Raw genomic sequence first — 13,847 nt, forward strand, 5'->3', positions numbered from 1 at the left:
AATGTGAATTTGCCGTTTTACCGTACCGTGGCTCAGAATTCGTCCTGATCACGCATGCGCAGAGAGGAGTGAGATAATATTTTCACTCTGTCTGCCTGTCTCGCAGTCAAACAGGATTTGAAAATCATTCCAAACAGGAAACTCACTGTTTTTAAGGATGTCATAAAGGACACAAGCAACAGGAACGAAGAACCCATGTAACGTGCTCGATGGAGTGATGTAATAGACACCGAGTAAAACCTGAACGCCTTCAAACCTTTATTTTATTATGCCTCCGCAACGACGTTTTCGGGTTTTTTTTGTCGTCCGTTCGTGATAGGTTTTCGTTCCCGCGATAACTTAAGAACGGCTGAACGGATCGAAATCAAACTTGGTTCAAGTATGTACAATGATGTAAAGGTAAACTGATTAGATTATGGGGTCAAAAGGTCAGAGGTCCCGGTTCGGTAAAAATTCTGTTGCCGTGCTTAATTGTGAACGAGTGATTTGTATTTTAACCAAACTTGGTATAACTATATATTATGAGGCAAAGATGAACCGATTCGATTTTCGCATCAAGAGGTCAAAGGTCAGAGGTCATGTCAGGTAACGTGGTGGTTAATCAAGATGTGATATTTGAGAACAGCTGAAGGGATTTAAATAAAACTTTGTACAAGTACGTGTAATGACGTAATAATGTGGGCGGAGACATGTCTGTCAGAGTGCCATTCTAGTTTTATTTAAATTAAAGTACTGTATATACTTGAACACTGCATGGGGTATCATGTTCTTTGAACTCTCCAGTTTTTATTATGTTTAATTAAATGAAACTTGGGCTGATCAACTGTTGGCCTATGTTATCCAGTAACGAATAAATTTCTGCTATTAAATGGCCAGGAAATAATAACAAGGCAGAACATTTAACGATGAAAAGACTTATCACGGTGGTTGCCTCAGTGACCCCTTTTGCACACCGAGATGCCATGCTTAAGTGGCCCCCTAAGGTGGGGGGGGGGGGGAGGGCGCTATATTGATGTTGATAAGTTGATGTGCCTGTGTACTTAGACCTGCACACAGAGGCTCACTCGTATATGCTCAGATAGACATGCTCCGACTGATGCCGACCAATTACAAAAGCCTTACCCATCTCTTTGGCGACCGGTGGGGCTAACGATGCACGTTACACTAATTTCTCATTTCCACCATCACGTTTCCTGTGTCTTCATATGAAGTCTGTGTTTCCTGGGGAGTTGTGCTAATCTTAACCATTCCGTGCCAAGGAAGATTCAATTTCATTTTTGAACACATCTTAGCAAATGGAGGGTTTGGAAGGTAATTAATAAACTGCTTGCCTGGAACATTAGGTATAAACACGCAGTTAATTTATAGAAAGAAAATATAAAAGGTACACTCGCTTCCCTCCCACTCCTTTTTTTTTATCTGCGTACATAATAAGTAGATGGTATGTAAAATTTTCATGACATGTCTGATCATGTGAGTTTGGTATTCTTGATCATTGTTGTATACACTATTTTAATGTTGTATTAGTGTTATTACGTGAGTACATAAGTTCCAAATTAAACAGGATGTCTTTATGTCTTTCTTAAATGTGGTTTTGAGCTTTGAATAATGAAAATGAGTACATATTAATGTTTAAAAGAGATGCATCTATGATTGTTCAGGTAAACTGTAGGATCACATTTTGATCATGACACACTTTTGGGTGGACATCCTTGATCCTGACTTGTAGAGATTGCTGTTTGTGTGCATGCATGTGTATCTGTTGAATAGATCGTGACCAATTCCAGCTGGGTTCACTCTCTCACCTTCTGAACATGAAGGTTCCAGGCTATCAGGAGCTTCCCGATTGGCCAGAACAGGCACCTGACCCATCTGTCCGGAATGTTGAGGTGAAGGGTTGGGGGGTGGAGGAGGGGATAACAACAGAGGGATTATTGATTACATGTTAAATTTGGTATGTACTCTACTACTGGTGGACTTCACAGGAACCTACGTTGTGCTGGTTTTGTGCTTATTTTTCCCATTCTCTCTTCTGAATGTCATTAATAACTCTGATCAGTGGATTGCTTCGTAATTTGCAACTCATGCACAATAGTTTGTTCCCTACAATGGTGAATTATGTCGAAAGGGCAATCTTTGATCCAGTATATGGTACACTTTCTTGTGTGTTGCAATCGAGGATCATGGAAGGTTAGCTCCGGTAAAAAAAAAGGCACCAAACTGACAGTGGGGCCATGGGTCCACATTTGGACACCAAGGGATGAACGACAGGTAAAAAGAGGAATGGAGGAAACACATAAACGTGCAAGTAAGGAGGTTGTGTGTGTTGGTGTTTATCGGGGAAAAATTTGATTTGTGAATATGGATGGGGGATTACATGAGACTCTTGTGCACCACCTACTTTGAAGCTCTGCAACGAAGAGTGGGATTGAACAGCTACATAAAGGCAATTCCACAAATGATGGATTGGGGGAAAAGGGGGGGGGGTGGTGAAAGGACATATTGCAAGAGTGGAGGTGGGCTGAAAGCCTGGATTTAGTGTGGTTATGTGGTCATTTCATTAGTTGTTCCTTGTGTTTTGTCAACAAAGATAGCCTAATGTGCTGTTTAAATGTAATAAAAACAAGTAGCGGTACATTCAAAGTACACCGCCCTGTGCCAAATGAATCCTCCACCATGCGACGCTGCCTGCGTACCTTAGGCGCCTGGCGTTGCCGCCTTGCAGCACTTGAAGTTGGAATTAGGAGAGAGCGGTGTACAATAATTGATTAATTGCATAATTGAAAATATACGCCCGAACAAGAAGGTATATACAGAATTGTGCTACTACATGGAAAACAGCATCCTGGTTGCCATGGCAACCACTTAAGATGACTAACGTATGACGCGACCCACCGTCTCCACAGTCTGTACCTATGTACCAAATATGAAACGTGAAAGTTGAAAACTTTGGGAGTTGGAGTGCGGACAGGAACGGACGGACGGACGACCGGTATCACATAATACACCCTGATATATACAGAGGGAGTCAAAAGTAGCGCCCGCTTTCTGTTTTTTCGGCTGTCAGATTCTTTCTGGGAAGTCATGTTGTTAATAATTGTGTTGCAGATTATTAATTTTCGTTATTTATTTATTTTTGATTTTGTTTTGCAGGTTATTGCTGCGAGTTTGGAAAGTTACTGAATTTGCACCAAATTGAGCTTAATGGCACAATTAACAGACACAATTGTGTCTACGAGGCTGCAAATAACCCAAGAGTGACAGTTGAGAAGGAGGTAAATTTACCTGGAGTGACAGTTTGGGCAGCCATATCTCCATTAGGGATAATTGGACCCTTTTTCTTTGAAGGATCTGTCACTGCAGTAATTTACCTGGATATGCTGCAAACCTTCTTTTGGCCAAGGGTACAAGACCAGGACTGTTATTTCCAGCATGATGGAGCTCCACTTCATTATGGACGTTATGTTCGTCAGTGGCTTTGTGAAAACTTTCCCAGAAAGTGGATCGGCTGCCGCGGTCCGATTGAGTGGCCGGCACGCTCCCCAGACCTCACACCTCCAGATTTCTTTCTTTGGGGGCTCATGAAAGACCTTGTTTATCGTGAAAAGCCTCGTACCATTCAGGAATTTAAGGCTCAAATCCCTGCAAAGTTTGAGGAAATTGATATCGAACTCTGCAGACGTGTGTGCCGCTCTGTGCCTGCTCGGCTGCAATTGTGCATCGATCACGAGGGAGGGCACTTTGAAAAGTGCAAGTAAAACAGCTTGGTACAGTTCCGTAATAATTTTTTCTTGAATAAATGGTTAGATAAACATGTCATTCATTTATTTATACCTTATGGTACACTGTAATACAAATGGCAAACAAACAATCAACTGACAGAAATTGGGCGCTACTTCTGACTCACCCTGTATATCGGGCGTATAATAAATAATAATTGTTAGCCTGGTGTTGGCGCAGTGGTTAGGGCAGCGGCTTGGGATCCAAAAGGTCCTGAGTTCAAGCCCCGTTGGGCCACTGAATTAATACACCAGGGGGTTGACTCAGCCTGTCATCCTTCCGAGGTCGGCGAAATGAGTACCAGTGTACTGGGCCGGTGTATACCCCGGTTAAAATAGGTGTACCATATCCCTGTGTTGTAAGAGGCGACCAGGGTTGCGTCAGGAAGGGCATCCGGCGTAAAACATGTGCCAAATCACGATGCGGATCATACGGATGATCCGCTGTGGCGACCCCGAACGGAAGCAGCTGAAAGAAGAAGAAGAAGAAGAAGAATAAATAATAATTGTAAAGTAATTAATTTCTTAATCAATTGGCTAATAGCATACCAAAAACCACCGCCGTTTCATCCGAATCTGTAACTTTTTGAAAATTAAGTAATTAATCGAAAAATGAATAATTTATTGATTAATCAATAAATCAAAAATACCCTTTATAGCCAAATCACTTGGTCACTGTCATGTCCAAATATCTACTTTCTAGCTCGAAATATGGCAGGATGACAAATAAAATAAATGTCATTAATAAATCGATATTAATTAAGTAATTAATTGATGAATCAATAAAAAACAAAAACATTTTTGCCAAAGCCATTCTTCACTTTTGTCCCCAAATTTCAGCTTCCGAAATCAAAGGATGGCTGAGATATCGCCCAGAAAGTAAGAAAGAAAATAATTAATTGATTAATTAAAAATCCTCTTTCGAGCCAAATCACTTTGCCACTGTCATGTCCAAATATCAGCTTCCAAGCTCAAAAGGTGCCTGAGATATTGCCAGGATGAGAAATAAAATAATCAAGCAGTCATAGACTGGTACTTACGAAATCGTCAACTTGACCTCTGACCTTGTCTAATAAAAGCTGTCTCGAGAGAAGGTAGCGACGCAAACCAGAAGTTTCTGCGATGATTCTGTACCAAACCATCAAAAATCGTAACGTCGACCGAAGCAAAAATCTCCATTTCTCCACGCAATTATTTAATATTATTTTATCAAAGTCACAAAACCGTAATATTCGGCCATCCACCAACAATCTTTACATAATCCGACGGCTTAGCGAGTCAGGCATGCGACGATAACCTTTATTGGGATAAAAAATGACTTTTGAACACCATCTTGATCGAAAACACCGTCAGCGCACACGGAAAACCTTTACGTGATCAACGACGCCTCTGCTCGAGCACACTGCACCACGTGACGAGCTGTGACGCGGCGAGTGAAATATTTTTTTATACAATCTTAAAACATCTCCAAAACATCCGATTAAAAAAAAATTTTTTTTTACCAGAATTTCGACAACCGAGTTTTAAGCGTCCTAAGCGATCGCTAAAACCGAAGACAAAATTAAAATCGAATTTAAAACGAACTCGTTACGTCGACCGAAGCAAAAATACTCCATTGCTCCACATGAATTTACAGAAATATGTTTGACCTCACTGTGACCTTGACCTTTGACCGAGTTTGACCAAAATCTAATCAGCGCTAGCCATCACCCTCCTGAATCACGTGGTGTAATTTGACATTGGTAGCCTCTTCCGTTCTCGAGTTATCGTGCCTACAAACAAACGCACAAACACACACGCTTTATCTTTAGATATCGAAATTTATCTTTAGATATCTTTAGATATATTTAGATATTTATCTTTAGATATCTTTAGATATCTTTATCTTTAGATATTTTATATCGAAATCTTTAGATTTCGTAAGTAATAAGACGACGTCGTGCAAAACATGAAACTTGCAAAATCCATTAACAAATTTTACCTCTTTGATTTTTGCAAGAAAACAAGAACACAAACAAGAATGAAAGCAATAAAACAAACGGAGTGAAACCTGAGTGCTCCCTTCCGTCGGCGATGACATCATGCATCACCTGGATATGACATTGGGAAGGAGCAGTGTACAATAGGAACGTGCGTCTTGAAGCTCACCTGGATCGATCAGGAGCAATTCACTCAATACCCCCCCCCCCTCAACACACCCCCTCAGACCATGATCTTTTATTTATTTTAATTTTTAATGCTATGAACAAACTTTTGTACATCATGGGTGATGAAGATTGTAGTCAAGTTTCATCGTAATCGTGTGTGTAGTTTTGGAAAAGAGAGCAAATACCTATTTTGAGGGGTGAAAACTCCCCGTAAACACCCTTAATGACCACAGATTTTGATGCGGTCAATACACTTTTGTTATGCATCAGATATGAAGCTTGTGGTCAAATTTCATCAAAATCGTGTTTACTGACTGACTCACCCACCTATGGACACTGCTCGATCGCAAAAGCTCACCTGACTAAAGTCCAAGTGAGGTAAAAATGATGTTTGTCTGTATGTATGTGTTTAACTTGTACCGACCGTGACAGGTACCTGAGTGGACCAAGCCTGCAGGGAAGGAAAAGAAGAAAGACCGTAAGGAGAGATCGTTTTACTCGGAGTCGGATGGCTCTGAAGTCACGGAATCCGCGGACAGCAGTGAGTGATTGCACACTTTGGTGACTTGATTGCGCACCGAGTGCTTGTTCCTCACATGGCAGGTTTTCCTTTCCTCCTCACAATAGGACTGACAGAATGAGAGGCGAAGTTAATGCAATGGTATTGGGTGATAAAGACAAAGACCACATCACAGGATTCACTTCTTTAAAAAAAAAATACAAGGTCTAAGGCTTGTAGTGGACCTGACACTCCACACACATGGACATACTGACGGGACAAACACTTAACACGGCCACGGAGCTTTGGGGAAGTGCCGTCACTTCCTGGAATACTCTGGGTACCAGCAACGTCACAATAGTGGTTCCGCTTTGCTCACTGCATGCTTAGTGCGGCATTTACTCAGGAAAAATTTCCTCCCTGTGGACGCCAACTGATGGGGATTGCACAGATGCCAACCCTCCCGATTTCATCGGGAGGCTTCCGAAAATTCACCCAAACTCCCGCCCTTACGATCACTATCCTTATCCTCCCGAAATTTTGATATTTTTGCACTGTTCACTAATCAGAATGTACTAGTATGAGAATTGAATGAAAAGCATCATCTGCTACGTATAGCATGTGGTAACTCCATAACGTTCGCTGCTACCAAATTGTACGTAAAAAATTGCAAATTCAAATGAGGAGCAGCGAAACATTGGGTCTGGATCTCGCTTATGCGATCATGCACTGAGATTTAGTGCATGCGGTATGTGTGCAATACAGTGCATGCGGTATGTATGCACAGTGTATATGCATGCGATACGCTCACTGCATGCAGCTGGGCCCCGTACCAGCCCGGCGGTCGCGACCACCGTGCGGTGTTTAACAGCCGCTAGAGTTCTACGAGTCGCGCTGCAGCTGTGGAACATCGACTTCGAAGTTACCGATGCTTCAAGCCCTCGATGTTGATTACGAAATGGCAGAAAAGAAGCTTACGAAGACCAAGAAATGGTCTCAGAAGTACAAGACCGAATACAGTCTCCAATACCCGTGTATTCGAAAGTCTGAAAGAGGAATTCATCATGCGTATTGTACAGTATGCAGCGTTGATATTTCAGTTGAGCACGGAGGTCGCGATGATATTCGGAAGCACGTTGGAAGCAAACGGCACACAGACATTGCAAAGGAGAGATCTTCGAGCACGAGTACCGGTACACTTCTGAATTATTTCACCAAACAAGGGACAAGCGAGGAAGAGGATGTTACCCGAGCGGAACTTCTCTTTAGTGGATTTATTGTGGAACATAACTTGCCCATATCAGTCTCAGATCATGCTGGACCTCTATTTCAAAAGATGTTTCCAGATTCAAAAGTTGCTTCAAAGTATGGATGTGCAAGAACAAAAACTTCAGCAATAATTGGTGAGTTGTCAAATGTTACTGCTTCATCTATTGCCGATATTGCTAGACTAGCTCCATTTAGCCTAGCTACAGACGGTAGCAATGACAGTGGTGAGGCCCAGCTATATCCTGTCCTGATTTCGTACTACGACAACAGTGCTGGGATTGTGAAGCAAGGTTTGCTAAGTTTGCCTGCGTGCAAACAAGATTCCACTGGAGAAAACATTTTCAAACTGCTTGATCATGAGTTCAGTGACAGGAAAATTCCGTTGGGAAATTGTGTTTCCTTTTGTGCTGATAATGCCTCTGTCATGGTGGGCAAGCACAAAGGAGTCGCTGCTTATATCCACAAACAAAATCCAGAGTGCTACATCATGGGATGCCCTTGCCATATGATGCACAATACGGCCAAGAAGGCGGCTCAGGCCTTACCCATTGAATTAGATGACTTTCTCATCGATATTTACTACTACTTGGACAAAAGTAGTAAACGCGTCAAAGGAGTGAAAGCACTGCAAGAACTCTGCGATGCCCCGACACACAAGATTCTGAAGCATGTCGCAACAAGGTGGCTGTCCCTTGGTCAGTGCCTAGACAGGCTGATTGAACAGTGGGAGCCACTTCGCCTCTTCTTCAAAGAAGAAGTACGAAGAAAAATGCAACCAACTGTAGCCAAGACTCTAACGAGCAAGAAGGACGGCACTGTATCTACTGCCAGTACTGGCACTGCAGGATCAAGCACTAGTGGAGCAGCATTCACCACTACCACTGCAGTATCTGCTGCGAAGAAGATAGCAGGGACAGCACCAAAACCAATGCTGAGAGCAGGTAGCATCACCGGCCCTTCATCACGTTAATCTACAAAGCAGATCCCTTCAGAGTCGAGAAAGACTGTGATAGTCCCATCTACAGGCAAAGAAGGACCCAAGTTAAGTTCTGCTTTTGCCAAATCACTTGATAGAAGCTCAGCAAAACCTTCGAATCAGAGGTCTTCTTCCTTGGCTGCACCTACCTCAAGCTCTCTCCTCAAACGTAAAATTGGATCTGGTACTACGAGTCTGACCTCTTCTGCTGGCAGTAAACGCAAGTGTGATCGCCCTGCGGCTAAGTGTACTACGAGTTCTACAACTAAAAGCGCATCTTCCTCAAACACTGTGCAGGAATCTAGAGAAAAACGTGTCAACAGGATGTTCTTGTCTCCACAAACAAAACTCTATTGTTTCTTCCTTCGATATGCTAACAAGCTTTTTGAGAAGGGGAATCTTCTGCTCCAAAGAGACGAACCCTGCATTCATCTCCTGCACGGAGAATTGAATGGTCTTCTGAAAGATATCTTCGTACGGTTTTTGAAACCATCGGTGTCATGGGTTGTTCTGGTAAATGTACCCTTCTCTGACAGAAATCATCAGAAGAATGATGAGGACCTCATGATTGGGAACGATGCCAAACTGTATATAAGGGAACAAAGGAGTCTCAAGAAATCCACCTTCACTCTGAGTGAGTCAGACATCCAAGGTTTCTTCAGTGCAGTTCGCTCATATTATGTGAAAGCCTGCAATTACATCTTCAAAACCTGGCCGCTAGATGATGAATTAGCCAAGCATGCTCAGGTGCTGGATGTTAAGCTACACCAAGAAGTGGGGTTTGACTGTGTGGAGTTTTTCATCAAGAAATTCCCCTGTCTGTTCAGTGGCGGTGATAGTGACATAGACAGTCTTGAGAGTGAATTCGCTCACTGCCAGGCAGACGCCTCCATAGCTACAATTGCTACTGAGACAGTGAGAGTGGATGAGCAGTGGCATCGGATTTCACAGCTCACAGATCCCTGCACTGGTGCCAAGAAGTATCCTAATTTGAGCAAAGTGATGAAGGGAATCTTGGTCATTCCTCATTCGAACGCATCATGTGAGCGGGCACTTAGTCTTGTACGGAAGAATCATACTGAATTTCGTCCCAATTTGAGTGTCAAAACCCTGGAAGCTCTCTTAATTGAAAAACTAGCTCATAGCACCCCTTGCTACCAGAGAGAATACAGCAAAGACATAATCAGAAGGGCTAAAAGAGCCACACAGCTGTCACTCAGCAAAGCTGCCATGGAAAAAGCAAGCAGCAGTAGTACCAGCCAGTAAGGTAAGAAAAATATTGCTTCTTTTGTGCTTTTTGTTAATCTTTGATTGTCCCCTAACTTACTAATATTAACATACATGTAACATTAAAAAGTGCACAATTTTCCCCTTTTTTTGTTCAAAAAGTGGGAATTCTTAACATGTTAAATGCTCCAAAATAGGGCTCAGAGGGCACTAGAGAGCGTCTAGAACCCCAGAGCTTCCAGGGCCCTAAGGCGGGCCCTGGACCCCGCCGCAAGGGTCGAGCGCTCCGCGCTCGAGATGTGCGCTTCGCGCACATTATTTGGTGTCGGTTGCAAATCCTCCCTAATTCTGATTTCCAAAAGTTGGCATCTCTGGGATTGTCCATGCTCTATCCTTTTAAATTCTGAGCATCAATCAAGGAAGCAGCACATACCATTTATTATTATTTTTTTTTAAATGAAGTCTTTAATGAGATTCAGCCTGGGTTTGAACTGCACATGATGATCCGTGAGCTTAATTCTTAACACTGTGGGGAATTGATTGGTTTTGGGTGTGAGTGGATTTTTATTCTTTGAATGTTTGTGTGAAATCTGAGAGCTGGCTTAAACGTATTGTTGCAGTCACTAGCCCGTACCAGTTGTCCGGTTCGTTCCGATGAGTCGTGTCAAAAAGACCGTAATCGTCACCCGACTCAAAGACCACCATCTCATGTAACCCCTATCCATACCTGGAATTATTTTTACCCCCTTATGTGTAAGCTCTCCATGAGCCACTTGGATGCTTCAAGAAAAAAAAGAGAGCTTAAAACCCGGCTTTGCATTGACAACAAATGTCAACCCTGAAACGTGGACGAGTATCACCTTCAGGGCAGGCCATGCAGGGTCGGAGGTTGCCCCTTTCTGAGCCAGCTGTAATGGCATGATAATTCTGAAACAAAGGAAATTTTTTTCAATGTTTCAGATTTATTGTGTAGTTAGTCCATTAGAGTTCACCGTTTGCTTTTCACTTCTGTAAAAATTCGAGTTCACATATATCCTAAACATTTAATTATTGGTTTGTCCGTTCCATTCATAAATGTCGTTTCGTCCAAACATTTCTGTGCCCGTGACTTTTCCCTTTCAGGTCCAGGCTCAGAGAGCGAATTAGAAAGTTCCACTGGAAGCAAAGAGTCAACTGAAAATAGTGAATCGGATGAAGAACAAGATGATGATGATGATGATGAAGAAGAAGAAAGTGATGAATCTGAGGAGGAAGAAGGATCAGAACCTGATTGGGAAGGGGAGACAAAATCCCAAGTGAAGAAAAAACTTGCATCCAGGTGCTTTGCATAACTTTTAATTTCCGGTTGGGTATGTGTGGGTAATGTTTGTGGATTCTGCATTTTAACATGCAAAATGATGAGCCTCTGTGAAACTGTTTTTAAAACAAACAAACAAAAAAACAAAGTTTTGGTCTGATGAAGGGCTCGTGCTCAAAACATTAGCGCACCTCGCGTCTCACTAGGGTTATCATGTTCTCATTGGCTTTCATGTGATAAAATCCATCGTTTAACTTGTCCGTGGATGCAGATCGACACGCCTTCACAAAATCTACTACTGCGTTTCGTTGTACTTTCCTTATGCCTCCACTGCAGGAACAAAAGCAATTTGACAATGAAAGGTGTTGTCGAGAGTGCTTCTGACGAAGAGGATGCGACTGAAGGGAGTTCCTCCGAGTCGTCTGAGAGCGAATCGGACTCGGATGTTCCAATCGGGTCCGTTGAAAGTCAGGCGAGTCTTGTGCGCTTTGCTCTATCTGCAGGTTGAATAAGACGATTGAGAATCGGGGAATTTTGAAAGGAGGCCTGATTTCACAACGACCATGTAACTGCATGGTTATTTTGGTTATTTCATAAGCTCTCTTCGGCCTGCTCTCTCAGGTTATCAGCTGAGTGGTACACTGTCTGTTAATACATACATCTCTTTAAACGTGCATAATCGGTTTGCGTGTGGGAACTTCTGCCTTGATGTTTGCACATCCATTATAAATACATGACGATCATCCGTGTTTGGTGCGTGTACAACTAGAAAGCTTCCAAAAAGTCCAGCAAGGTGTGCAAGGCGGTGAAACAAGAGATCTCTCTGCTGGATCTGGATGACTGTGAGTTCTTTGCTCCTTATTTCTGTCACTCCATCACATTTATGATTGCTTTCTCTTGTTAATTTAAGGTTTTATGAAAGATTATTTCAGCAGATTGTTCCCCTTGCCAACAGGAGAGGGTATTGCGTTTGGGTCTGTCTTTGTTTGTCTGCACAGAACTTTCGTGTTTTTCTCCGCAACAGCTTGTCAGATTGAGACAATTTTCACCATCGGTGTGACTACTCATGTGGAATGTTTTATCATAATTGTGATGTCAGTCATACGCAATGTGGTGTGGCAGCCATGTTGGAAAAATGGAAAAAAATTTGGCCTCTCTATCTCTGAAACCGTACCTAGGAAAAAAATTGAAACTTGGCACATGGCAAGTACTCCTCATGGGGAATGTGTGATATATAGATGATGTCAGAGGTGCCTTCGTTATGACATCATAATTACATATGTAGAACACTACATCTGATCAGTATGAAAGTTTTTGAGGGCCATCTTGGGATAAAATGGGCCACAGAAAAAAGAAAAATGTGATGACGTCATCGGTCACGTGATTCAGCAGCCATATTGTTAAAAAAAAAGAAAAAACCTTCAAAAATCATCATCTCTGAAGTGACTGAACAGATCGAGGCAAAACTTTACACGTATGACCACCTATCCACGAGGAACAAAAGGTTCACACATATGTCGTCATCGGTCTCATGATTTGGCAGCCACATTGAATATACACTAAAACCTATAAAATCGTCTTCTCCAGAATGGCGAGACAGATCGAGGGGAAACTACACAAAAATGTTCCCCAAGCTTTGTGTATACAAGTTTGTAAAGGAATAATTGATAGGTCACATTGTTTGGCAGCCATATTGGATTGAAGAAAAATATTAAATAACGTTTTCTCTGGAACCGCTTATTCAATAGACGTGAAACTTTACAATTGTGATCTAGTAGTGATGGGGAATACATGTTTTAAATTTCAACTTGATCGGACGCATGGTCTGGCAGCCAGTCATTTAAATTTTTGAATCTGGGTTTAAAAAAAAAAAAATTTTTTTTTTTTGAATGACTCACTTGGCTGTGCCAAGTATGAGGGTGGAGGAGGGTGGAGTTTGAGGGTGGATAGGTCATCCAGCCATGGCTCAGAAAGTGCTTGAAAATCAAGTTTCGTTCCACTCATCCGGGGGGGGGGGGTAGAAAAAAACCTTCATAATATGATAGTATATATCCAAATACATACGTATGCAAAAGTTCTCCACTCAAATAGCTGCAGTTATTGTGTATTTTCATCTTGAAAAAAATCGATGCATTCCCAGCGTTCCTCATTTGAACTCGGATCACGTGTGGGCCACGTGACGCCTCGACAGCCAATAGATCGGCTGACATCGTATGCAAATTAAGTCAGTCTGTCACCTGACCAGCAAAGTTGTCCAAGGTGGAAGCTTCCTGCAGGGAGGAAATAACCGTCAGCTGATCAGTGATTTTTGATGAATATGGCGTGAGGACGCTCCCCAGTGTATTATTCAACAGGACAATGGAGCGAACGAAGAAGTCAAACGTTTTACGTCTGTAAGATGGGATAAATGGAGAGAAAGTGTCAACAAATGGCTCGTCTTAGACGGTCACGAACGACGTTTAGCCGAGAGTGCCGGTGTAAAGATTTCAAGCTACCTCCCTTTTCAAGTTACCTCCCGGTAATCTGAAATCGATTTCAATAAATTTCAAATAGATTTCAAAAAATAGCTACCCTGGGGGTAGCTTGAAATCAATTTCATCCTACCCCCTACGATTTCAGATTACCCCCCCCCCCGAAACATTTATTTATGTTG

General features: G+C 42.3%; 1 protein-coding gene across 1 annotated transcript in view; it reads left to right on the forward strand.

The window, feature by feature from the left end:
• LOC147020713 (AP-3 complex subunit beta-2-like) overlaps nucleotides 1-13,847 on the forward strand; it is an 87,037-nt gene that overhangs the window by 35,112 nt on the left and 38,078 nt on the right. The window contains exons 17-21 of the mRNA XM_085896273.1: nucleotides 1,771-1,889; nucleotides 6,359-6,467; nucleotides 11,020-11,215; nucleotides 11,531-11,666; nucleotides 11,964-12,036. Coding sequence (XP_085752399.1) covers nucleotides 1,771-1,889; nucleotides 6,359-6,467; nucleotides 11,020-11,215; nucleotides 11,531-11,666; nucleotides 11,964-12,036 — 633 coding nt within the window. The remainder of the gene's footprint in view (nucleotides 1-1,770; nucleotides 1,890-6,358; nucleotides 6,468-11,019; nucleotides 11,216-11,530; nucleotides 11,667-11,963; nucleotides 12,037-13,847) is intronic.

This window comes from Eptatretus burgeri, chromosome 9 (assembly GCF_056783735.1).
Source record: "Eptatretus burgeri isolate ZD-2024b chromosome 9, Ebu_testis_v1, whole genome shotgun sequence".
Classification (NCBI taxonomy): domain Eukaryota; kingdom Metazoa; phylum Chordata; class Myxini; order Myxiniformes; family Myxinidae; genus Eptatretus; species Eptatretus burgeri.